This window comes from Enhydra lutris, unplaced genomic scaffold, assembly GCF_002288905.1.
Source record: "Enhydra lutris kenyoni isolate GAN:26980312 unplaced genomic scaffold, ASM228890v2 scaffoldscaffold12, whole genome shotgun sequence".
NCBI classification, from domain to species: domain Eukaryota; kingdom Metazoa; phylum Chordata; class Mammalia; order Carnivora; family Mustelidae; genus Enhydra; species Enhydra lutris.
Genome location: NW_019154096.1, coordinates 65,609,366 through 65,632,811, shown reverse-complemented (window position 1 = coordinate 65,632,811; position 23,446 = coordinate 65,609,366). Strand labels below are relative to the sequence as shown.

Below are 23,446 nucleotides of genomic sequence, written 5' to 3'. Positions count from 1 at the left end.
ACAACAATAATGTGTGTACACATAGCAGTCTATCCAATACAGCATCGCTAATCAACCGTTACACTCCAAAGTGTTCCCATCAGCAGGAATTCTCTTTAGATCTGTTCTATTTTCCCAGTAAGGTAAGAAGTAAGGTCACTGGCTCAGAGTAATTGTGGAGAAGGAAGCCCTGGAAGTTTAGAGAGGAAATATGAATGAAATGTATAAATTTGTATAGAGAGGAAATATATATGAAATAGAGAAGAAATGTATGAAATGGTCAACCTGGGAGAGTTGGAGGAAAGACTGGTGATTATGAGGTTCAAGCTGGGTAAGGTTAGAAGTACAGATAAGGGAGTGATAGTGAAAAACCGATAGGAGGCCCAATGGACTGACAGCTCTAGTAAGGTTGCAGAATTGTCAGAGGTGGGGTACTAGAAGGAGTAAACTGGAAAGATCAGTGACACTCAATGAGTAAGATAACTGAAATGGAAATTATGGGATACACTGAGGAACACAAGTCAAAAGTATGACAATGGGAAACAGTGACTCAAACAGGATGGAAAATAAGATCCCAGAAGAGAGATTAAAAAAAAAAAAAAAAAAAAGAGAGAATCCAAGAATTAGATTAACTCTTTAAGTGGATAGTGAAATCAGAGAAATAGTTGACTAACATTTTGCTTTGTAATGTATTGTAATGTAACATATTCTATGGGATAGAATGATAGTGGACCAGAAGTTATATTTTTCAAGGAATAAAGCACAGTGATCTGAGGGCAACAGAAAAATAAAGAAGTAATAGGCGACACAGTTTGACGAAGTAAGGTTCAAAGGTGAGTGCTTTAAAAGAGGAAGGAAGGGGAATAGTGTAAAATGGCAATAAGAAGTAAGAAGGATATGTATTCCACTTTCCACTCAGCTGCAGTGGGGATTTTGAAAAGAAAACTTATCACTTGAAAGGACTGCAGGAGGAAGGGAGGAGTATTTTTAGAAAAGGAGTCTTGTGAGCACATTAAGGACTCACTTGTTGCTCTGTAAGTGAGAGTCCTCGTTAAGACTACACAAGGACTCTAAATGGTTGAATATAGCTATCTATACACAAAGGAGCCAAAAACTTGAGTTCATAATACTGGCCAGAGCCAAAAATGGAATTTGGTCTTCAATCTAAACAGGGAACATATGGTATGTATACATAAATTTTGTAAAAAAAATCTTGTGTTTGAAAATGTAAAGAATTTTTTTTTTAAATTTTAAAGTACCAGAAAAACAAAGAAGAGTATTTAAGAGCATAGTATAAAAAGTCGTATGTAGATCGTCTCAGTCACCTTCACCCACCAGATAATAATCTCTTATAAAAGATTACAACAGACTATCTTCAGGAAGCTAACTTTAAAAGAATAATACACATATAGAGATCTTACAGTAAGATTAAAAACAGAACCCTGAAAATGAAAATCCTGATATCATGGAATGCATAGTAAAGGGACTAAGTTAGTGTTAGTTCTTGGTTCATAAGTAAAATCCAAAGAAATAGCACCATCTGTTGGAATTTCTCATATTTATAAAAATTCTCAATTCTTGAAAATGTGTAACTGGTATGTAACACTTCCTCACTTTTAGCTAAGAAGATAAATATTAAAGGACAAAACCTAACACAAAATCAAAAGTTTTATATTAAAAAGTATTAATTCTTAGCTCATAATTCTGATTTCAAAAAACTCAGCATTTGACTAAATTCATATGAAGATTTTATTAAAGATAAAAATAGTCTCAACTAATAAAGAAAAGAGTATATAGTTACATTTTCAAAGTAACTCACAGATATGGTATTCCTGTATGCTGCTTGTATAACCATATATTGCCGAATATCCAAATATTATGATCATGACAACATCTCTACTATCCAACTCCATAATGTGTGCTGAATGTCCTTCCACAGCATACTGCTGACCATGTCCAAGCACAGTAGGAGTTTTTGTACTCCATGACTGACTATGTACGTTAAAAACCCATAATTCGTCTGTGACATTGCCATCATTTGTTTCAATTCTGCCTCCATACATAAAGATGTTTTCCTGTAAATTAAAAACATATATTAATAAGCAAAATAGTCATATCTTAGCAATATAATTAAAAATAAAGGTTTAATTTAAACACTAAACTTTAGTAATCACTCATCACACAAGGCATAGTTTTTATTTATAGAAAGTCAAATGGTAATTAATGCTTTTACTTACAAGGAGGGGGAAAAAAATCCATGCTTTCAAAAGTTACTTTAAAATACTTTCTTAGGGGAACCTGGGTGGCTCAGTGGTTTAAGCCTCTGCTTTCGGCTCGGGTCATGATCTCAGGGTTCTGGGATTGGGCCCCGCATGGGGCTCTCTGCTCAGCGGGGAACCTGCTTCCCTCTCTCTCTCTGCCTGCCTCTCTGCCTACCTCTCTGCCTACTTGGGATCTCTCTCTGTCAAATAAATAAATTCTTAAAAAAAAAAAAAAAAAAACCTTTCTTTAAAACAGCTATATTAATATAGTTAAATTGACTATATTTTTCATTATCTTAGTTGTTGAGTCTCTACTTCTTACACTTAAATTTTACCAGCTATGTATATTGCTTTGTGCTATTCTCATTCACTGTTTTCTTCAAGAACTGTCCACCAAAAAGGTAGACCACACTGCAGAATACAAAATGAATATACAAAAAATCTATTCTATTTCTATACACTTAAAATGAACAATCCAAAAATGAAAAATGAAGCTAAGTAAACAATTCCATTCACAAAAGCATCAAAAATTAAAATGAACAATCCAAAAATGAAAAATGAAACTAAGTAAATAATTCCATACACAAAAGCATCAAGAAGGAAGTAATACTTAAAAATAAATTTAACAAAAGAAATAACAAACTAACTCTGAAAGCTACAAAACATTGTTGAAAGAAATTTTAAAAGATCTAAATGAATGGAAAGACACTCCATGTTCATTGGTCAAAAGACTTAATATAATTAAGATGGCAATGTCTCCAAATTGATCTACAGATTCAATGCAATCTCTTGAACAGCTTCTTTGTAGAAATTGGTAAGTTGATTCCAAAATTCACATGGAATTGCAAGGGACCCAGAATATCCAAACGATCTTGAAAAAGAAGGTTATAATTGGAGAACTCACACTGTTCGATTTCAAAACTTATTATAAAGGAAAAGTAATCAAGACAGTGTACTACAGGCATAAAGACAGGCATATAAATCAATAGAACTGAGAGTCCAGAAATAAATCTAGACATCCAGGGCCAACTGATACTTGACAAGAGTGCCAAGACCACTCAGGAGGAAAAGAACAGCCTCTTCAACAAGATGGTATAATGAGAGCTGGACAGTCAACATGCCAAAGAATGAACTTGAACCTTTACGGCATACTATGTATAAAACCTAACTCAAATGGATCAAACGCCTAAATTTAAGAGCCAAACTATAAAATTTTAGACAGAAACAGGAGGAAACCTTCATAACACTGGATTTGGCAATGGCTTCTTAAGTATGACACCAAACACAAGCAACAAAAGAAAAACAATAAATTGGATTTCATCAAAATTAAGAAACTTCTGTGCTTCAAAAGACACTATCAAGAAAGCTCACAGAATGGGAAAAAAAAATGTGCAAAACATGTATTTGATAAGGGACTTGTATCTAGAATATATAAATACCTCTTACTTCTCAATAATAAAAAGACAAATAACCCAATTAAACAATGGGAAGGGGGAGTACCTGGGTGGTTCAGTCGCTTAAGGATCTGCCTTCCCAAGACCCTGGGATCCAGCCCTCCCCAAGCCAGCCCCCAAGCCTCCTCCCACAGGGCTCTCTGCTCAGCAGGGAGTCTGCTTCTTCCTCTCCCTCTGCCCCTCCCCTCTCCACCAGTCCTGCTCTTTCTCTCTCAAATAAATAAATAAAATCTTTTAAAAAATAAAATAAAATAAAAATAAATTTAAAAAGTTAAAAATGGTAAGAGGACTTGAATAGATATTTCTCCAAAGAAAATACAAATAGGCAATAAGCACATGAAAAGATGACTCATAACATTAGTCAACAGGGAAATGCAAATCAAAACAAAATCCGATACCACTTCACTAGGGATGGTTATAATCCAAAACGATATCAAATAACCAGTGCCGGCAAGGACACAGAATAACTGCAACCTTCATATATGGCCTCTAGAAATGTAAGATGACGTAGCCACTCTGGAAAACAGTCTGGTAGTTCCTCAAAAAGTTAAATATAGAGTTACCATTTGACCCAGCAAATTTCAATCCTACTGATGTACCCAAGGGAAACATACGCACACGTCCACACAAACACTTACACATGAACGTTCACAGCAGCATTACCGTAACAGCCAAAAGGTGAAAACAACTCAAGTGCCCAATCAACTGATAAATGAATAAAGCAAATGTAGTATATCCATAATAGAATATTATTTAGCCATAAAAATGAAATATCAATACATGCTACAACATGCTAGTCACAAACCATATGGTATATAATTTCATTTATATGAAATGTCCAGAACAGACGAAGCTATAGAGATTCATGATTGCTTAAAGCTGGGAGGATGAGGAGATTTAGAGTAATAAAGGGTACAAGTATCTCTGTGAGGTAATGAAATGTTCTAAAATTGATTATTCAACTCTGTGATTTTATGCAAATACGCAAAAGGTTGTTGCACAACTCTAAATAAATTAAAAACCATTCCAAATGCACACTATGGATGACTGAACTGTACGGTAAATCAATTACATTTCAAAAGTTATTACCAAAAAAATGCAATAATCAAAACACTAAAACTAAAAACCAAAATTAAAAGGAAAAAAGCATTTATATACACACAAACACATATACACTTGATCTTAGCCAAAAGGCCGAGAAGTGGTTCACAAACACATATACATAGAAAGGTTTTTATCTTTAAAACATGCATACACAGGGACGCCTGGGTGGCTCAGTTGGTTAAGCAGCTGCCTTCGGCTCAGGTCATGATCCCAGCGTCCTGGGATCGAGTCCCACATCGGGCTCCTTGCTTGGCGGGGAGCCTGCTTCTCCCTCTGCCTCTGCCTGCCATTCTGTCTGCCTGTGCTCGCTCTCTCTCCCTCTCTCTCTGACAAATAAATTAAAAAAAAAAAAAAAACATGCATACACATAGAAAAAAAAGAGTTGACATTTATTCTTTACATCACTCTTGTATTTTCCCAATTTTCTTAAGTTAGCACAGAAAATATGTAAGTTTTTATTTAACGGGTCTAGTCACAGACTACAAAATACAAGAATCTTTGTTGATTCAAAATAAAATAGTTAAATATAGCCTATATTTTAATCATACTAAATTCATGAATTATACAAAGGTAAGTGAGTACAATGCAATCCCTATCAAAAACTCCATGACATTGGAGAAACAGAAAAATCTATCCTAAAATTCATACGGAATCTTAAATGATCCCAAGTAGGCAAAATAAACTTAAAAAACAAGATCAAAGCCGGAAGTCTCAACACTTCCTCATTTCAAAACTTACTACGAAAGTATAATAATCAAAATTGTGTCACGCTGGTACTGGTACACAGACACAGATCAAAAGAATAGCCCAGATAGGGGTTCCTGGGTGGCTCAGTGGGTAAAGCCTCTGCCTTCAGCCCAGGTCATGGTCTCAGGGTTCTGGGATAAAGCCCCGCCATCGGGCTCTCTGCTGTGGGGAGCCTGCTTCTCCCTCTCTCTGCCTGCCTCTCTGTCTACTTGTGATCCCTCTCTGTCAAATAAATAAATAAAATCTTTAAAAAAAAAAAAGAATAGCCCAGATATAAACCCTCACACATGATGAAATGATTTTCAACAAGGGCACCAAAACCATTCAATGAGGAAAGGACAGTCTTTTCAACAAATGGTGCTGGGAAAACAAAGTATCTACATGCAAAGAAATGAAAGTGAACACTTACCCTACACCATAAACAAAAAAATTAACTAAAAATGGATTAAAGAGCTAAATATAAAAACTAAAACTTTAAAACTCTTAAAAGAAAATATAGGGAAATAACATAACATTGTTATTCATAACACTGGATTTGGCAATGACTTCTTGGATATGACACCAAAAGCCCAGAGAACAAAATAAAAAAAAAAAAAAAAATTACTGGACTATGCCAAAATTAAAAACTTATGTACATCAAAGAACGTATCAAGAGAGTAAAAAGGGGTGCCTGGGTGGCTCAGTGGGTTAAGCCGCTGCCTTCGGCTCAGGTCATGATCCCAGGTCCTGGGTTCAAGCCCCACATCGGGCTTTCTGCTCAACAGGGAGCCTGCTTCCTCCTCTCTCTCTGCCTGCCTCTCTGCCTACTTGTGATTTCTCTCTGTCAAATAAATAAATAAAAAATCTTTAAAAAAAAAAAAAAAAAAGAGAGTAAAAAGACAGCCCACAGAATGGGAGAAAATATTTGCAAATCATGTATCTGATACAGGGCTAATATCCAGAATATATAAAGAACTCTTTCAACTCAACAACAAAGAAACAACCAACCTGATTTTAAAAATGGGCAAAAGACTTGAATATACGTTTCTTTAGAGGAGGCATACAAATAGCCAATAAGCACATGAAAAGATGCTCGACATTATCTATCATTGAAAAAATGCAAATCAAAACCAGAATAAGATACCATTTCATAAAAGGGTGACTATTATAAAAAACAAACAAACAAAAAATAACAAGTGTTGACAAGGATGTGGAGGGATTAGAATCCTGTGCACTGCTGGTGAAAATGTAAAATGGTGCAGCTACTGTGGAAAACAATATGACAATTCCTCAAAAAAATCAAAAATAGAATTATGATATATTCCAGCAACTCCTCTTCTAGCTATCTATCCAAAAAATTTAAAGCAGGACTTAAATAGTTATATATCCATGTTCACAACAGCATCATTCACAAGAGTCAAAAATGTGAAAGCAGGGGCGCCTAGGAGGCTCAGTGGGTTAAGCCTCTGCCTTCGGCTCAGGTCATGATCTCAGGGTCCTGGGATCGAGCCCCGCATGGGGCTCTCTGCTCAGCAGGGAGCCTGCTTCCCCCCTTTCTCTCTGTCTGCCTCTCTGACTACTTGTGATCTCTCTCTCTCTGTCAAATAAATAAATAAAATATTAAAAAAAAAATGTGAAAGCAACCCAAGGGTCTATAAATGAATGAATGGATAAATAAAATGTGATATGTCCAGACAATGGAATATTACTTAGGCTTAAAAAGGGAGGATATTCTAGCATATACTATATGGATGAATCTTAAGGGCATTATGCTAAGTGAAATAAGCCAGTCAAAAGACAAATACTGTATGATTCCACTTATATGAGGTTCTTGGAGTAGTCAAATTACAGAGAGAGAAAGTAGAATGGTGGCTGCCGGTGGTTGGGGAAGAAAAGGGGGAGTTACTGTTTAATGGGTATATAGTGTCATTTTTGCAAGATGAAAAAAGGTCTGGAAATAATGGTGGTAACTGTTGTACAACAATTTGAATATCCTTAATGTCACTCAAACTACATTTTAAAATGGTTAAAATAGTAAATTTTATATTATGTGTACTTTACTACAATTTTTTAAAAGCCTAGGTGGCTCAGTGGGTTATGTGACTGCCTTCAGCTTGGGCCATGATTCCAGGATCCTGGGATCAAGCCCCACAATGGGTTCCTGGCTCAGAGGGGAGTCTGCTTTTCCCTCTCCTTCTCCCCCTCCCCATGCTTGCTCTCTCACTCACTCTCTCTTTTCCAAATAAATAAATAAAATCTTTTTTAAAAAAGTGATTAACCTGATAACTAGGCATAAAGCCATGAACAAAAACTCAATCTTCATTTTTTCTCATGTTTAATGAAGAATTGTACTAAAATCTATTTTTTTACTAAAATACTATATGAGTTTGTGACATCTCAAGTTATTGTGATCTATGATCTATTCTCCTTAAGATTTGAAATAAAACTGAGATTTAGCATTTTTTTTTCTCAAAGGTAAACTCTTAAAAAAAATTGAATAGAATTTAAAAAGAACGATCCATACCTGATATAAAGCAAGAGAGTGTCCATATCTCTGGAGAGGACCCCTTGATAGACTTCCTACATTCCATATACTGCTTTCCAAATTATAACTAAGAGCAAAAAAAAAAAAAAAAAAAAGCTTTATAAGCTAAGATTCATTTTTTTTAATTTGCATGTTTTCCTCACTTGTATTCAAGTATTCATTGAACTCAAAAATAATTATAACTAATAAACTCATAATTTCATGTGCCACATTAGAAATTTTTAATAAAGACTCATTCAAGACATACCTACTCTAAATCAAAATTCAATCATTTAAACATGTAATATATATTAACTTGAGTCGGCTATTGATTACTGGAATTAATTTGTTCCATTACCCTTAACAATTTCAACCAACTGATTAGCCTAAATAATAAGTGAGTTATTCTGCATTTTTAAGTTTTTTTTAAAAGCCACCTTTTTCTTTTCAAAATAGATAAAACTTCTCCCCATTTTCACAACAGCCATTTCCTTTATGTATTCATTTTTATTCTTTCATACAGACTAAGCTTAGCATTATGTAAATTAACTAAGTACACATTTCCTATGCTAGATATAACACAGAACACTTTTTGAAATAAAATGAAGCTAATAAGATAGAAGCTTCTGTAAAAATAAAGTAATTATTGGATTACAGGATAAAAAAAGAAAATTAATATGTTCTAAAATATACATATGAAAACATAAGTTCCAAACTATGAATCTCAAGTGCTCATCCGACAGAACTCCACCATCATACTCTACACTCGAAGTTCCTCAATTTGCCAAAACATAAAAAAGGGAAGCACCCAGCTAAGAATTGGCTAGAACACTGTTTAAGAAGCTCATTAACAATTATTTCCCCTCTTCTCTTTCTTCAATTCATCAAGAAAGGTAAGAGGGCTCCCTTCACCAAAAAAAAAAAAAAAAAAAAGAGAGAGGGAAAGAGAAAGGGTTACCAAAAATTCTTCAGTATCATGTTTAACTTATTTCCTACCATGGAGTTTATAAAATACATGTGTATGTCATAAATGAGGAAATATAATCAACCAGAACATAAACATTAACTTCCAGACTCGTACCTATAACTACCTACCATATCTGCACCCAACACACAGCTTTCTACCAAGTTACCATAAATTAGGGCCCAGCAAACTATTTCTGTAAAAGGCCAGACAATAAATATTTTAGGCTTTGTGTACCACATTGGTCTCATACATTCTTCTTCGGTTCTTTACTACAGCCCATTAAGAATGCAAAACCATTCTTAGCATCTAGGTCCTAGGCCTGCCCTTGGCAGTTGGCTGTTTCTGCTATCAATAAACTATATTTGTGTTCCTGGTGCACTGGATCCTACAACATTCTAGCAGTTCTCCCATCTCTTTCCTACGTCACCACTTTATGGATTTACTAGATAATTCCCATTGGCATAAAAACATGGTGTTATTTTTCCCCACTTATAAAAAAAAAAAAAAGGAAAATTTCTCTTGACCTTACTACTCCCCCTTCAAGCTATCACCCCATTTCTTTACTATGTCTATTCTTCCTTACCCCACCCTGCACCTCTCCACTCTCAACTAACTCCAAACAAGCTTTTAAAACGAGGCTCCAACAAAACTGTTTTTGTTAAAACCAGCTTCCTCCTGCTAAATCCCTGGGCCCTTCTCAGTCCTCATTTTCCTTGATTTGGTTAATCATTAGCATTTGATACTGCTAATCAATCCTTCCTCCTCATATACTCTCTTCCCTTGCCTTCAAAGATACCACACTTGGTTTTCCTACCTCACAGGCCACTCCTTTACAGCCTCCTCTGCTGTTTTCTCATCTTTTACCTTGACCTCCTAGTGATATGGTGCCTTGGGCTCAGTTCTTGGTTCTCTTCTCCACCTAGAATTCATCGCTTTGATGATATCATCCTAACTCAAGCCCCATTTCTATTCTTCTTACCAATCCCAGTATATTCTTCACAAAGTAGGCACAATGCAAGTCAAAGCATGCTCAAAGATTCCCATGACTCTCAAAAAACCTACAACATCCTACATGATCTGTCTCTCTCCCCGACTATCCCAAGAATTTCATGCTTCCCTCTCATGTATTCCATGAAAGTCATGGGGCCTCCTTGTTGCTGCTTGAACTGTCCAAGTAGCTCCACATTAAGGCTTTTGTCTGGCTCTTTTCTCTGTCTCCAGATAACTGCACTGCCAATGCTTAATCTCTTTAAATCTGTTGTTATCACCTTTCCCATGATGCCTACCTTGACCACTACATTTATAACTCTCCTCTTTGCACTTTGTGATTTGCTTATCCTATCTATCTTGGTATCTATCTTTATATATATGCATATATATATAATTTACATAAAATGTACTTATTTATGATGGTAATTATGTTTTTCTAATTGCCTGTCTTTCCTCACTAACTCCATAAATATAGAGACAATTAATATGTCCACTATGTATCCCAAATATCAAGCATACAGTTAATATTCAAAACAGTTTGCTATGCCCATAAATACATGTTAATTCTCACTAACATCAGCATATAGTGTAAGGGCCTGTTTAGCCAGAGCTATTCCATCTGGTTAAACAGTGATTTTGTTGTTTATGCAGTAAAACTTAAACTGACCCTGCCCCGGACCAGGGGACTTACTTCAAAGCAAGTCCAGGAAACCAGTCCCAGATAACAAAGCCCAAATAACAAGGGTGGGTCAGGCCGGGTGGAGACATCCAATCAGTGGGGCGCGCATACTGTCTCCCTAGCTACCAAGGAGTGTGGGCCCCGCCTTTTGGGTGCCTGTTGGGCACCAATTCTGACCAAGGTGATAGGCTAGTTCAAATATCTACTATAGGGTAAATTGTGATTCAATTGGTCACTTGTGTGTGACCTAGCATGACTATGCAGCTTTCTCTGTATGTTGCAATCTCATTGGCCACCTGTGTGTGGCCAGGCTCAACCACATGGCCCTTGCCCTTTAAAAGTTAGTCAGTAAGGCAGGGAAGGGTCGCCCTCTTTGTAAGAAGCAGCCCCGAATAGTCAGTTTGATTCTCAATCCTTGGCGCAAAATAAAGCTTTGCTTGACCTTCACTTTGTCTCGCTCCTTTGATCACGGACCTATTATTGGGGGACCCATCATATATGTTCTGTCAAATAACACAGAATTTTATATCTTACTGAACAATTTTGTCTTAAAATATAACATCTAGGGGCATCTTGGTGGCTCAGTCAGTTAAGCATCTACCTTTAGCTCAGGACATGATCCCAGAATCCCAGGATCAAGTCCCACACTGGGTTCCCTGCTCACAGGGAGTCTGCTTCTCCTTCTGCCCCTACCCGTGATCATGCTCTCTTTCTCTCTCTCTCTCTCTCAAGTAAATAAAATCTTTTTTAAAAATGCAAAAGATTTTTACAAATGTAACATCCATACCTCAATTAAATTCTATAGAAAAGAAATTGACTAATGACTGACATCACTTCTAAAAGCCAATAAATATTCTTACCTACCTACAACTGAATTACATTCAGAATAATAAAAACAAAAAATTCTCTAACTTGTAAACACAGCAACCAGGTTACTTTTAATCTGACACCTCGAGACTTACTACAAAACTAAACACTATAGGCAAAAGAAACAGACAAAAAAAAAAAGTTAAACTATCTGAGTCAAATGAGAAATATATAAGTTTAAGAGTATCAAATGATATTCACCACTTAATTTTAAATATGCTATTAAACTTGTACAGAACACAAATTTTTAAGATTCCCATGTTTCCCTGACACTGTACTCCATCTTCACAACTCTACTTTGCAAAGACCACAGTTTAATTCAAAGTTTCATTTTATTTTCATAGACTTTTCATTATCATTAATCATAGTTAATTTCCTTCTCATTTCCACATTTAAATCGTATTTTTGCTTCAGGTTCTTTTTATACCTTTAACAACTTGTTTAATCCTACCAACTCTCCTTCAATTCTTTTTAGAATACTTTATCCTTCATATACTATGAGGTAGAATTCTAATTCTTCACTTAAATATTTACCTATCACTCTTCCTTTTCTTCCTCACCAGAATTCATCTTAGACTTTAATTCCAATCGTATTCAATCATAGCTTTAAAGCAATCTCCTCTTAAACAGAGACATTTTTATATTCTCCAAAGTAACAAGGTTAGTATTTTCACTTGGTAGGGTTGCCAGATAAAATATAGGATGCTCAGTTAAATCTGAATTTCAGATAAGCAACCAACAAATTTTTAGTGTACCCATGCAATATTTGGAACAAAAGCAAAAATACATATTTTTAAAGTTATTTTGTATGGAGCCTATGTGCAACATATACAATTTTACAATGAAGACTAACAAGGTCAGTTCTAACTGGTTGATGCCCAGGTTGTACCAGTTATATTATTATATTGAAAACAATACTGATAATCAAATTACTCTTTCTAATTCCTCTTTTATTCTGTTAATAGATGGTTGATAAAATAAAACTGGCAGCTGAAAAAAAAGTCAGATAAAGCTGCCACCCATGTGATTTCTCATGTCATCCAATCATGCAGAGGATAATCTCTATTGCACCAAAAGCAAATGAATGATTTATTTTATAATATTGGTGCTGTGTTCCCAAAAGCTTGTAAAATAAAAGCTCAGGTAAATTAAAACTTACAGAACAAACTGAAAGTATTTTTATATAAGCAAATACACTTCATTCTAAGAAAATGAAAGGTGACAGGATTTTTAATGTCTAATACAGGCACAGTCCCCTACTTCTTTGAAGTTAATATTTTCATACTAAGAATTTGAGGAAAGCAATCTCTAGAGAGGTAATAAAATTTCTACAAAACAAACTTACATGCACAATGACAAAAATTAACTATGTATATACTGAGTTCATGTATTCTCAAATCAGTCCCATGTAGCAAGTAGTTACTACCACTGATATAACTGTTTATAAATTTGGACAGCAATAAAATAAGAAATTTAGTATAGCCTATTACCAAAATAACCCAATAGATTATGAACATTTGAAAAAAAACTTACTTCAGGACCATTTGAAAAGAACTGTAGTTAAAAGTATATCCACCAATCACCCACATAAATTTCCCATGTAAAACTGCTTTATGGGAAGCCCGACCTACAGAAGGACTGAAGGGTTTAACATTTGGCAAAATCCAGTATGACTCAGTAGAAGGAACATTCAAAGAACAATCAGGACCTATTAAAAAAAAAAAAAATCAAACACAATGCATTAAACAAAGACCTTAGGTTATAGAAATAGAATATATGGGTTAAGAAAATTTAAGAATTCAATGCTCATGATATTAATAAATGCAATATACATAAAATGATCTAAAATATAACTTATAGGAAAATTTCTAAGACCAAAAATAATGCCTACCGGGCAAAAAATTCATATACCCAATCAGACATAAATACCACAACCTGAAAAAAAATCAATTACGTAATACGAAATATCCTATTTACTTTATTATGCTACTAGAATGCTACTGGAGTATTAGACTGCAAATCAATGCACACGAATCCTGGTTTGGTCACTGACAACAAATGTGACCTTGAGCAAGTCTGTTTGTCTCTCCCATCATCAATCTTTCATCTATAAAATAGAAATAACAATTGATCCCCTAAAGGTTATCATAATTTTTTAAAGGACAATGGACAGTGGAAATGAAAGCATTTATAAATTATAAACTATTAAACAAATATGAAACCAAAAATTATATTTTTCTTAGTATCATTATATTAAGAACAACCAAAATTGGTATTAGTAGAGAGGCTTATTATCCTCAAACAGAAAAAAATTATTATGCATAATAAAATAAAAAATATTAATAAGTGCAGGATAACTTAAATAACTTTAAGTTAAAAACACTGCCTTGGGGCGCCTGGGTGGCTCAGTGGGTTAAAGCCTCTGCCTTCAGCTCAGGTCATGATCTCAGGGTCCTGGGATCGAGCCCCGCATCGGGCTCTCTGCTCGGTGGAGAGCCTGCTTCCCCCTCTCTCTCTGTCTGCCTCTCTGCCTACTTGTGATCTCTGTCTGTCAAATAAATAAATAAAATCTTTAAAAAAACAAAAAACAAAAAACACTGCCTTTACCTACCCATCATTTAAGTTACTCATGAGATTTGATTTCCTCCTCTGTAAAATATAGAAGACTAGCCTAGATCAGGTTTCTCAAACTTAACTAATTGAAAGAATGCTCTTAAAGGAAATATATATTTCACCAAACTTAAGGTTCATAAATTATTTTAATTCTAAGGAAACTAAAATACACTGAAATAAAACTAAATATAAATTCCTTATGTTTGAAGTACTTTTATAAATATAAAACCAACAAAAATTTATAAATTGTATATAAACTTACAAAACCAGTAAAATTAATGTTTACTTAATATGATGGTAATAGTGTTTTGCTCAAAGTAAATCATTGGTCCCAAGTTGAAAATGATATTACTACAGTGCCTTTTTCATGTATTTTAGCATACCTATATTATCTTGACATAATTCTCCCATCACTTTTCTTTCCTTTACCTTTAATAAATAGTTTAAATTCAATAATATGCCATATTATCATTTGAACTGCCCTTGTCACAAAAGCATAAAACACCTAAGGAATATTCTTTTTAGCCTATAGTAAGTAACATCACTTGGTCTCAAATCCATAGCAAACAGGAATGCTGACATTGCAACCAAGTGACATTTTTACTCAATTACGAGATCAATCACTTGGCTTAAATTTGTTAATACCAAAAAGTTTTAGATTATCTTGAATCACAAAATTTTAAAATATCCGACCAGACTCTGATGTGAGAGACATTAACCCATACAGTTTCCATTTGTTTATGTGTTCACTCACCCATGCACTCACTCATTCATCTTCAAAGTCCTTTTCAATGCTTGCGTGCTATATTTTTCAGGTACAAACTAGGTAGCATTCTAGCTTATCTCTTTGATAACAGCATAATCCTTTAAATCAGATACAGAAAATATTACTGTTTCTGAGTGAGAAGACTACAAACTACTCCTTGGTAACTGAAGAAATTTAAAGAACATACTGCTGTCAAAAATATTTTTTAATTCCAATTCCAAATCACTTAGAATCCACTCAATTCAAGTTGGCAAACAACAACCCATGAGCAAACCCCAGCCCACTATCTGTTTTCGTAAACAAGATTTTATTAGAACACAGCGTGCTCGTTCAAGTGCGACCGGTGACTGCTTCGGCAGGAGCACAGCTGAATACTGCAACACACACCGTGTGGCGTACAGACAAAACTCACAGAACGGTTCACCAGTCTCTGAGTAAACTGAAGAGAAATGAGATCATATGGACGTTATATATAAGTAATATATTCATTGGTATGAATTTTTGTATTTTGTTTTCTTAAAAAGGAAATGTAGATTTATTTTAAATCATGTAAGTCAGGAATAATAAAGCAAATAGGGTAAAATGTTAACAATAGGTGAATCTGGGGGTAAAGGGCGCTTGGAGAGTCTTTGTACTATTCTTATTCCTGCAATTTTTTCATAAATTTAAAATTTTCTAAGTAAAAATTTTAAAAAAATCTACCACCTAAAGGCAGAGCTGGGAGCAGTCAAATAATACCTGGGTATTATTTGACAAAGAGCTTGACCGAGAATTAACAGTACGTAAAACTCTTGAGAGAACCATATTTAAAGTGTAATATGTTTATGAAATCTGTGCTACAGCAAAATATTTCAGAGCAGGTTTGTGGTAGGCTATATAAAGCCCCCCGCCCCAAAGAAGTCTAGGTCCTAATCACTGGAACCTGTGAATGTTACCTTATCTGGCAAAAGGAACTTTGAAGATATGACTAAATTGGGAATCGAGCTCAGAAGTTTATCCTTGATTATCCAGGCAGGCTCTGAATGTGATTACAAGTTTCCTTAACAAGAGAGGGAGATGTGAATACAGAAGAAAACAATATAACCACTGAAGTCAGCTGTAGTGTAAGCTTTGATAGTGGAGGAGGGGAAAACTAGGAACTGAAGCTCTAGAAGCAGGAAAGGTCAAGGATCTAGAAAAGATCTAGAGCCTCCAGGAGTGTGACCTTGCAAGCCCTGAGATTTTAGACCAGTGAAACTGACTTCACACTTCTTATCTCAGATGGTAAGAGATTAATAAATGTGTATTGTTTTACGACATCAGGTTTATGGTAATTTATTATAGCAGTTATAAGAAACTAACACATATAACTAAATTTATTACTTAATTTATTTAAATATTGTTATTTAATACAGAAAAATAAGATTCTAGAGGTTTTTTAAATTTTACTCAGTAATCTAAAAAATCTGATTTTCTACACAAAATAGGAGTTAAAATTTTTCTTATCTTTGTTACTACCATATCTTACTTCCAGCAATTATTAGAAAAAATGTCTATAGTCAAACTCTATAGATTGTCTTTATTTCGTTCTAAATTAGGAAGTTTATAAATAGAATGAGATTTATGAATATGGCTTAAAAGTTTAAGGAAAACTAGATACCTTAATTTGTAGCATGCTGTGTTCTATAACTAAAATAATTAAAAACATCATTTTATAGGGTGCCTGAGTGGCTCAGTGAGTTAAGCATCTGACTTTGGCTCGGGTCATGGTATCAAGGTCCTAGGATCAAGTCCCACATCAGAGTCCCTGCTCAGCGGACAATCTTGTCACTCTCCCCTGCTCATTCTCTCTCTCAAATAAATAAATGAAATCCTTTTTTAAAAATGTAATTTTATAAACTGAACATTAATTTAAAACATAATAACTACAAAGAATACACTATACACAAAGGCTTCACCATCCATTAAAAATCTAATATTGGTATCTCCATTTAAGGCCCTCAAAGACTCCCTTTTTAGTTTTTCTTAAGAGGGTGGGGAAGAGGCAGGGGGAGAGGAAGAGAGAGAATCTTAAGCAGGCTCCACTCTGCGCAGGGCTCAATCTCAGGTCCCTGAGATCATGACCTGAGCCAAATTCAAGAGTCTTGATGCTTAACTAACTGAGCCACCTAGGCACCCCAAGACTCCCTTTTTATAAAAATATATCCATGAGGGACGCCTGGGTGGCTCAGTGGGTTAAAGCCTCTGCCTTCAGCTCAGGTCATGGTTCCAGGGTCCTGGGTTCGAGGCCTGTGTCGGACTCTCTGCTCAGCGGGGGAGTCTGCTTCCCTTCCTCTCTCTCTGCCTGCCTCTCTGCCTACTTGTGATCTCTGTCAAATAAATAAATAAAATCTTAAAAAAAAAAAAAAAAAAAAAAAAAAAATATATATATATATATATATATATATATATATATATATATATATCCATGAAAGGTCCTCTATCTACCATTTCCTAATGTGGCCCCTTATGCAGCCCCTCTGCATTAACTCTCCCTGCACAACTTCTCTCTATCTCCTCAAGGTATGCAGAACTCAGCTGTCTTGAAAAGATGTAATAAACTAATTCACATTACAGTGGGGATTTCATAAAGATTTAATACGCTACATTTTCCACAGGTTGTGCATCATTTATAATCCACAGAGCATAAATGAATTTCTAATGCTGTGACTTTGGAGATTAGTAAAGGCTGTTGAGAGATTTTTGAAGGGAAAATGCTATTCTACACATAATCATAGAGAGTAGAATTACACTCTGATCTCTCCCAAATGTGTATCTCTAGTCCCACAATCCCTCTTGAATTCCAGGTTCAAAGACAGATGACCTATATGACATCTCCACCAGCTGGATGTCTAATAATAATCTCAAACTTAACATGTCCAAAACTAAAATCTTAACTCTTCCCTTTCAAATCTGCTCCCTCACTAGTGTTCACCATCTCAGTAAATGGCACTTCCGTTCACCTCACTGCTCAGGACAAAGACCTGGGGCTATTCCTGAGCTCTCTCTTTCACCCACATTCCATATCCAATCCATCAACAAATCCTGGACTGACATCCCTTAGGTATGCAGGCATACAGCCTTTCTGACCATTAAAATATGGAAAGGTTTCAATTGAAGCAGATGCTGCCTCAAGCCCCTGGCCTACCCTCCCAGTTCCCCTGGCCCCTTCCTGAGATAATCCAACACTCTCCAGTCAACAACTAAAGGCATGATACCTGGCACTGCATGGCTCCTCCAGGATCTAGCTCCAGTCCTAAGGCCAGCATCCATTTTGACTGGCTGGTGTCTGAGTGTCTATACCCTACAGATGATAAACATCTTTAAATTCTGTCATTTCTACTAGACACCAACCACCAATTCTTTCCTTTACAGCTACCATCCTAGTCCTAGCCACCTATTTAGAACTATTTGGAACAAAATAGTTTCCAAAAAGGAAGCCAAAAACTGGTTTCCTTATTTCCATTCTGGTTCCCTTCTCATCACATTCTACTCTCCACAATGCAACCAGAGTGATTAAAAATATGAATTCACTCCTACTCAAAATCCTTCAGTGGTTTCCCATCACACTTCAAACAAAATGAAAAATTCCTAACATAGCCCAACACCTATGAGTGGTCCCAGTATATACTTACCGAATGAATGAATAAAAATAACCTTAGAGCTATAAAAGATCAAAAGTATGAGCTATAAAGTAAACCAAGATTTCCAACTTACTAGATATGAAACCTTGGACAAGTTACTCTTCAAGCTCCTTTACAGTAATCCTAATCCTTTTTTTTTTTTTAAGATTATTTATTTATTTGTTTATTTGACAGAAAGAGAGCCAGAAAGGGAATCCAAGCAGGGGGAGAGACAGTGGGAGAAGCAGGCTTCCCGCTGAGCAGGGAGCCCCATGTAAGGTTCAATCCCAGGACCCTGGGATCATGACCTGAGCCAAAGGCAGGTGCTTAACTTAAAGACTGGGCCACCCAGGTGACCCAGTAATCCTATTCTTATTATTAAGTCAATCCCCTCATTTTATATATAAGAAAACTAAGTATACTTGAGGCAATCTATGTTAATAAAGCCTAGTGTCATTAGATAGTACAAATAGACATGTCAAAGAAAAAAGGAAAATTACAAGTAAAAAATTCCTATAATCCCAAGGGGCACCTGGATGGCTAAGTCGGTTAGCAAACTGATCTTGATTTTGGCTCAGATCATGATCTCAGAGTAGTGAGATCAGCCCTACATCAGGCTCCACACTGGGCAGGGAGTCTGCTTGAGATTCTCCCTCTGCCCTCCCCATATCCACCTCACTCACTCCCTCTCTCTCAAAAAGTCCTATAATAGCAGGGAAATCAAATTGAGAAAAAAATTGCAAAGATAAAACCTAGAATAAAGAAAGAACTGCAAAATGTTTAAAGTTCTTCCAAAGTAATTCTAGACCACTAAATTACATTCCAAAGTGTTGTATTTTGCACTAGAAAAACTGGACAAGTTTTTCTAAAGGAATCTATCTCTGACTTTATAATGGAAATCAATACCAAAAAATCTATTTATATAACACAAATGAAATTTATAAAATAACTTAGCTTCCATATAAAGAAAGATAAAAATTTAAAGTTTTCAGATTAGTGAAACAGCAATCCCCCAAAGGTCCAAAAATTATTAATAGATTTATATACAAATTTTCAATGTTACTAGAAAACCTGTAATTGCTATGTACAAAGATACAGAAAGGAAAACCTGACAGTAAAATTCGATCTCCCCCAAAAAGGAGATTAATTGTTCCTTAGTAATTAATAACTTAACAGCAGGCTTTGATTTCTAAAAACAAGAATTACTCTGAGTGGAGTTTCTCTGTATCATCTAAAGTAAGAAAAGAAACCAAAAAATTATGCAGTCATGTAAGGGATTTTCAGGGGAAAAATTAATCTTTCTCTAGAATTTTGGACTTCCTAATATAGTTTTAGATCATACTTTTAATTCATATTTAATCTAAGTCATGATGAAAATTATTAAAGTGGTACAGACTTAAAGGGCCAAATTATATTTATTTTTTTTTCAGTTCTCAATTAAAAACGCTAAATTAGTGCTAACTTTGTACCAAAGGCAGATTGTTAAGCTAAATTTCTATCAATACATCTATGTTGCAAATATCACTTTTAGTATTTTAAATAAAGCTAATAACAGAAGCATAAAATACATACACATACATGCATGAACTCTAATAGTATAGAGGGCACTACAGTACAGAGTACCACTATACTCTGGTATAGTGTATCAGCTAGATTTCTTTGGTTGTAAGCCAAAGAAACTAATTTCAGCTACTTTAAGGAAAAAAATGGGAATTCAACTGGAGAAATTCAGAGAATTTCAAAATGAGGCTAAAAAATCAAGTTTAGAATAGGCAACTCTCTGGATTTATCATCCCATCACGACTACTTTAACTAAATTTAAGGCAATTTCCCAGAAGGAAATTGGATTGCTAACAGAAAAGGAAAAAATATGCTGAGAAGGAAGATTTAAGAGAGGTGTATGTAACTTATTATAATCATTCCAGAAATAATTGTATGATTTAGTATGTATACTGAATCTGAAGTTCTCCAAATAAAAAGCAAAACAAGGTAACAAAAGTATAAGTCATCTTTCAACAGCACTGAAAAATCTGATTTTGTTTCAGTATCCAAAGTATTCTAAACATTTTCTAGCCCCACTAAACCCATCTCCAAAGCCCAGGCATGAATTTTCGTGTATTGTGAATGTTCACAGCTGTTTTGACAGTATTTTAATTTTATAGAACAATGAGTTGTGTGAATGGTAATCATTATACTGTTCTGTTCCAGGAATATTTGGTTCTCTCAGTTTAGGTCAATGATGCAATTATAATATAGACAGGAACTGTCCTGTTGGCAAAGAAAAGTATTTTCCAACATATTATTTTGAGTCGTGGAAGGATTAAAACAAAGCTTTATGGACTTTGGTTCTGATTAGTTGAAAATTATTAATATAGAGTTAGCTAGGACTGAGAGCAGGATTTGTTTATTCTACTTCTCTAAGTCAGAGACTTTAATACCAGAGCTTGTTTCAGCATCAGGTAAGCTTCTCTAAGGAGGGAAGTTACTCGTATCACACAATACTGCATGAATTGTATTGTGACTCAGAGCTCGGTCTGTTCCACTCTCCCTCTACACTTACTTTCCTGATGATCTGATTTCATGGCTTAAGTACCACCAATAGTTTCCAATTTATTATTTTTAAGACCCAAATTTATAGCTACAGTACAGACGTCCTCCACTAAACCCCAACTATCTGTTCAACATCTCTACTTAGATGTCTAAAAGACATTTCAAACTTCACATACTGAAGTCAAACTAATTTTCCTCCTAAACTCTTCTTCGTATCCATTGGTAACTCTACCTTACCTCTGTGGTCTAAAAAATCTTAGTCATTTTGACTCTTTCTTTCCCTCACCCCCTCCCATATGCAATGCGTCAGCAAATCTTATTAACCCTGCTTTTTAAGTTCCATTTAGCACTCAAGCCACTCTTACCCCTCCACTGCCTGCCCACACTACTATCACCTCTCATCTGGATAATAATTATAGCAGTAACCTCTTAACTGGTACTATGCCTTCAGTATTCTCAATTAGAAGCCAACAGAAACCTTTTAAAACTAAGTCAGATTAGGGGCGCCTGGGTGGCTCAGTGGGTTAAGCCGCTGCCTTCGGCTCAGGTCATGATCTCAGGGTCCTGGGATCGAGTCCCATATCGGGCTCTCTGCTCAGCAGGGAGCCTGCTTCCCTCTCTCTCTCTCTGCCTGCCTCTCCGTCTACTTGTGATCTCTCTCTGTCAAATAAATAAATAAAAATCTTAAAAAAAAAAAAAAAAAAACTAAGTCAGATTAGATCAGTCTTCTGCTCAAAATTTTTCAGTGGTTCCCCATTTCACCTAGGGTGAAAGTCAAAATCATTACAGCTGTCCCCAATGCTAAGGTTAGCTAAACTGGCTCCACTATTCACATACCTCCATCACTCCAGTAACCCTTAAACCCCATATCTCCAATCCTCTCCCCTGTTCTGTAACTTCTCTGAGCTCCTATCTGACTAATCTTCTATTAGTAATTCAACTCCAGGCACACTGGCCTTTTAGCTGGTCCTCAAACACAAAGGGCATGTTTCTACCTTAGTGCTTTTGTACTGACTGTTCCAACTGCCTAGAATATTCTTCTCCTAAGTAAGGATATAGCTAATTCCCTCACATGTACCAAGTCCTTGCACAAATGTCACCTTCTCAGTAAGGCCTAAACTGACCACTCTATTTTAAATTTTAACTCCCATCCCCATATCTACTCCTCTTTCTCAGCTCTACTTTATTTTTCCACGGCACTTATCCCTTTCTAATATACTATACTTATAACATGTATATTATGTTCATTGTCTGTGATCTCTCTCCCAGTTTAATGTAAGTAAGCTACATAGAGATCCTTGACTTCTTTGTTCCACGATGCATCCGAAAGGCATAGAATAGTGACTAAAACTTAGTAGATGCTCAAAAAATTTTGTTACATAAATGAATATAATATATATTTTACATATATATATAAAATATATATATATATATACACACACTCACAGACCCACACACACATTCTCAATGCTACCTTTAAACAATCAATTTTTCAAGTAGGTTAGGAATAAAAACTTAATTTTATTGACTTGCAAAAAGTCAGATCTGCTGATTTTACTAGTGGGAAGAATGACTAAAAGAAAAGAATTTAATTTAGTATATTACCTGTCATTAAAGTTAAATAGAGAGACAATGTTTATTATTATTAAACATAAAAAGGAAAAGGTAATTTATTCAGTGAATTTTTTAAAGGTGCAACCTATACTCTGATGCATACTTACATACTAAAGTAACTAAGCATGTCCTGGTATGTCATATGGCTAGCGCAGAAAAAAACACTTCAAGATAAAATATTCATGAGTTTAAGTTAAAACGTTTTATATTTTTCTAAAACAAACAAAATTATCAAGTTTTTACAACCTGAATGAAGGCAGAGGTTAAGTGTATGTTCTGGTAGTCAATACTGCCACCTACTGGCAAATGTTAAAATCTAAAACCAAAGGATTGTAATGACTGGAAAACAAAGAATCCAAGAACCACATGGTCAAATTCAGTTGTTTTTCTCAATATTTAAAGTCATTTTTTATAAATTAAGTACATTAAATAATTTATTATAGTACTCATCTTTTGAAACATTTATACTTGAATGTCTATATATCATTAAACTAGTCTTATTCATTTATTCAACTCCAGAAACCAATATTGCACCATATGTTAACTAAGTAAAAATAAATTTAAAAAATAATAATAACAGTTCCCTCAGCAACAACAAAAAACTTGAATGCCTACTACACGTCAAGCCCTACAATAGGTACTGGCGACACAAACATGATCAAAACATAATCATTCTTCACTTCATGGAGCTTATACTCCAGTAGGAAAGAA

General features: G+C 35.1%; 1 protein-coding gene across 1 annotated transcript in view; it reads right to left on the bottom strand.

The window, feature by feature from the left end:
* The window catches only part of LOC111145096 (attractin like 1), a 796,800-nt gene that overhangs the window by 731,673 nt on the left and 41,681 nt on the right, over positions 1 to 23,446 (bottom strand). Inside the window, exons 6-8 of the mRNA XM_022499729.1 lie at positions 13,085 to 13,259; positions 8,049 to 8,136; positions 1,799 to 2,054 (exon numbers count right to left, since the gene is read on the bottom strand). Coding sequence (XP_022355437.1) covers positions 1,799 to 2,054; positions 8,049 to 8,136; positions 13,085 to 13,259 — 519 coding nt within the window. The remainder of the gene's footprint in view (positions 1 to 1,798; positions 2,055 to 8,048; positions 8,137 to 13,084; positions 13,260 to 23,446) is intronic.